General features: G+C 46.1%; 1 protein-coding gene across 1 annotated transcript in view; it reads right to left on the bottom strand.

The window, feature by feature from the left end:
- Positions 1-936: 936 nt before the first annotated feature.
- ADGRF2 (adhesion G protein-coupled receptor F2) overlaps positions 937-4084 on the bottom strand; it is a 21234-nt gene continuing 18086 nt past the window's right edge. The window contains exon 8 of the mRNA XM_006035294.1: positions 937-1543. Coding sequence (XP_006035356.1) covers positions 1538-1543 — 6 coding nt within the window. The 3' untranslated portion in view covers positions 937-1537. The remainder of the gene's footprint in view (positions 1544-4084) is intronic.

Below are 4084 nucleotides of genomic sequence, written 5' to 3'. Positions count from 1 at the left end.
AGGTATGGTGGAAGCACTGGGGAAAGCTTTGACCTGTGTTTGCAGGAAATCAGACTGAACCATCATGCTGGTTCTTTCTGAGCTTAAGGACCTATTAATTAAATTGCAAAGTTAATTGAGGTCTCACATCCAAAGGGGAATTCCCCTCGTTTTAAACTCTTCACTAAATACAAATGATTTTTCCGTTCTCCAGAATAACTGCAGCAGCAACCAAGTCAACTTCAGGCAAAAGGCCCAAATGCAAACACTCCTCCAGTGATCCCGTGGGTGACAGGTGAGAGAGTGAGGCTGGCCTGTGCCTTGTAAAGGATGATTGAGCAAACAGGGCTTCGGACTGGCACTCGCGACCCAAATACAAGTCCTGACTCAGATGCACACTTCCTGCAAGTAAATCCACCCTGTGCTTCAACTCCCCATATGTAAACTGGGGACAGCGCTGTGGTATAAGAGTTGTACAAGCAGACCTGGTCAGGATAGTTTCATAGTTGTTAGGGCCTGGAAGGGACCTTCCAGTTTGGATTTTTGGTTACAAAACACACGTTTGTCAAAATGGAAACTTTTTATAGGAACATACCAGCTTCAGGAGAGATTTCCTAGATCCAAATGGAGCCCAGAGACAAACCCGCAGTAGGATAGCCAGTAGCTCAGTCAACAGGGCATTCACCTGGGGTTTAGGTCAGGAGACACAGGTTCCCATCCCTTCCCTGCTGGATTTGGCCTGGTAATTTGAGCCTCTGTTTCTCACAGTTCAGGTGAATGTCCTGCCCACTGGGTTACTGGCTATTCAGATCATCTAGAAGAAGTGGGGTAGCAAAAAAAAACCTCAGTCTCTGATTCATCTCAAAGAAGGAAACCTTTTTTAATTGATTTTTTTTTCACAGGACAGGACAACAGCTTCCTGCCCCACTCTCTCAATAGGTATGCCCTCCACTGGACACAATCATTTTAACATAGACACAAGCAGAGCTGAGGGTTGGACTAGATGACCTCTCAAGATCCGTGCCAGCCCTATTTCTCTACAACTAGCAGAAGCCTGGCAGTACTTTTGCTTTCGTCACAGGTAGCTGAGTGAAGTTTGTTTTCAGCAAGTTATGGCTGAACAGGCATCTGTAGATAATTCCAGTACCTCCATGTTGGGTAGAGACATACTAGCAGACCCCCAGGCTCACTGCTGGGATGTTTCTCAATCCATTCGACATGAAAGCAAACATAAATGCCTCTAAAGAGCGGCAAAGACAAACCCGCCGGGCAGCTGTTTGAGCTCAGGTGTGAAACCACCTCCAAGTTTCACTGTCTCTCAGCCTGGGGGTGGCAGCAGCACTTCCTGAGAACGGTCCCATCTTCGTCCCCCGACGCCCGCTGCAGGGCCTTTTCTTGTCTGCCTTTGGTAAAGGCTTTCTGCTGCACACACTCTGATGGTCATGCAGGTTTTCGCTGGGGTTTTCTCAGCAGCATCTTGTGGGTTCGTACAATATTGGTGCCTTCAGCTCTTCCCTTCCTCTTGTTGTGCAGCTTCACTGGAGCCGTTGGTCCAAGGTTAGCTCTAGGAAGAAAGAGATCGTCACACCAGATCAAGTGCACTGCTCCTTGTGTCTAGTATCCTGTCTTTAAGAGGGGGCATCAGGAAGGCGGGAGCTGTGACTTCGGTGTGAAGACACAGAAAAATTCACCCCATGGGAAAATATTCTTCTGAATGCCTAGACACTAAAGACGGACTTAAGTCCAAATGCTTAAGGTTTGACAACTTGGCCAATTCACTGTAAAGCTTTCACCATCCAGACTTTAGATCTGTGTGACCCATCCCACTTTGAATCCTATATTAAATGCTTAAATGCACAAGACATACGTCTCTGTGTGAGTCAGGTCCAGCTTTGATGACTCAAGCTGTGTTTATACCTGAGATGAAGTGGATGACTTTGCTACTTTGTTTTGCAACAGAAAAAAATTGTTGCAAGCAAACTGTTGTGTGTAAACTCATCACCAGGGATTTTCCCGTTCAATCTACAGGAATTGATTTACATAAGACATCCTCATTTTATTAATACTAATATAAGCCCTATGACTTATAAAGAACTAAAGGCTGATTTATGAAGATGGATTAAACGATGTGGAGAATTCTGCAGCCTTCACATTCCCTAATGCTACTTGACCTTCAGGAGTGGCATTGAAAGCATAAAGAGGAGGTATGCAAAAGTGCCGTAACTGCAGCTTGGATAAGCAAAAGCTGAGATGATAATCGGGGATCCAGGTTTTCCGTTTGCAACAGAAAGACACAGTAAAACCTGGTTTTTCTTCTTTAAAGCAAAAAAACACAGGTTAAGGAGGTTTTCCCTTGCAGGCTGGCAGAGTTTCTGCTCAGCAGCAGCAGGAGGCACGACTTTGCACCACTGCCCCGCTGCTGGTGTGTGGGCAGCGGGTGCCTCACCATGGCAGCGCTGGGCTCACGGCAGCAGTACCGAGCTTCCTCACCTGGCCCTGCTCTGCCTTACTGTGCTGGGTCCTTCCCACTGGGCTGAGGAGGCCCCAGGGAGGACACCAGGGTGGGGAGCCCCAGATTGCAGCGGCAGCCTGCACCTGCCCACCTCCCGCACCCGCAATGGGCTCTGCCCCGGCCGTGCTACCCATGAAGGAGAGGAGCCACAGCAGCCACCACCTGCTGCAGGTGGCAGGCAGGGTTTGGGTACTGCTTCAGAGAGCAGGGGGCTGCAGACCTGGGTCCCTGGCCCCATAACCCTGGCAGCTGGAAGCCCCCTCTGGGCTAGAGGCCTGGGGAGCTGTGGGTGGGGAGTGAGGGGCAATGGCAGGAGCAGGGCACTGGCGTAGCAGGGCTGCTCAGTCCCACTGTGCCCTGGTGAGTGAAGGGGCCAGGGAGAGCTCTGATTTTCCATGATAAAAAAACCCAAAATCAAATGCCAAAATGTATAGGTATTCAGAATTAATTTTGCTATAGTGATTGAGGCCCTGGGAAGCTTCCGTATTGCTTTAAAATTGTAACTATATCAATAAAACATTATGTTAAGCTGATACCTATATACATATATACATATACATATATATATATATATACACACACATACATACACACACACACACACATACATACACACACACACACATATATACATATATATACACACACACACACACACACACACACACACATACATACATACATATACACACACACACAGAAAGAGAGAGAGGCATTTCATTTAATCGCGGATTTGGGCTTTTTTTAATCAGAGAATTTGTGATTTTTAAACACAGAAAACCAGGACCCCTGATGATAACCACTGCGACATGGCAGTAGTAAAGTAGGTTTGGGCTGGACAGAGTGTGCACAAACAGTGGCAAAATAAAATGCAGAATAGAGATGATTGAATTGTTTTTAATTGAGAAACTCTCATGAGGACCCACATTTTTTGGCAGAAGCAGACCCATTTCAATGAAACACTTGTATCTGTGCTCCAGCACAGAATTTCTACCCAGACCAGAGAGAGGGGGAGAGAGACTTATGCTAGAATAGCAAGCAGCCCAGTGGTCAAACACTCACCTGAGCTGAGAGAAATCTAAGTTCAAAGCCCTTCTTTTCCTGTAGCAGCAATATTTATTGAGCAGACATAAATTACACGGTGCTCTTCCCCACCCCAAATAGCTGAATTGGGAAGAGCAGGACTTTGCACCTGAAACATTCATATCCTGAGTGCTCTGATCTTGAGACTACTTACTATTCTAGGATCTCTCAACTTATCCCGTTGAAAGTGTTTCACTTTGCAAAATGTAAAATTCATTGGAATAGGCCTTGGTTGCTCACATGAGTACACCAATCACCACTCTATAGCTATTTTATAAAAGAAGAACATTGAAAACACCTGGGTCTTCAACAGTTTTCTTTACTGGTATATCACCCAGTATTTTCTAGATTGGGAAACCAATTTCCCACCCAGCTGATCTCCCAAAGGAAGTCATGAATGTCTCTTCAGGCATGAGACAATGTCCTGTAGAATATAAGCTGCTCTGATAGGAAGATAAACTACGACTATTAGGATGTCTAGGGGTATGAAAATAGGGTAACTGCCTACAG

Source organism: Alligator sinensis, unplaced genomic scaffold (assembly GCF_000455745.1).
Source record: "Alligator sinensis unplaced genomic scaffold, ASM45574v1 scaffold1666_1, whole genome shotgun sequence".
Classification (NCBI taxonomy): Eukaryota; Metazoa; Chordata; order Crocodylia; family Alligatoridae; genus Alligator; species Alligator sinensis.
Note: the sequence above shows the minus strand (reverse complement) of the source record. Positions and strands in the feature narration are given on the sequence as shown.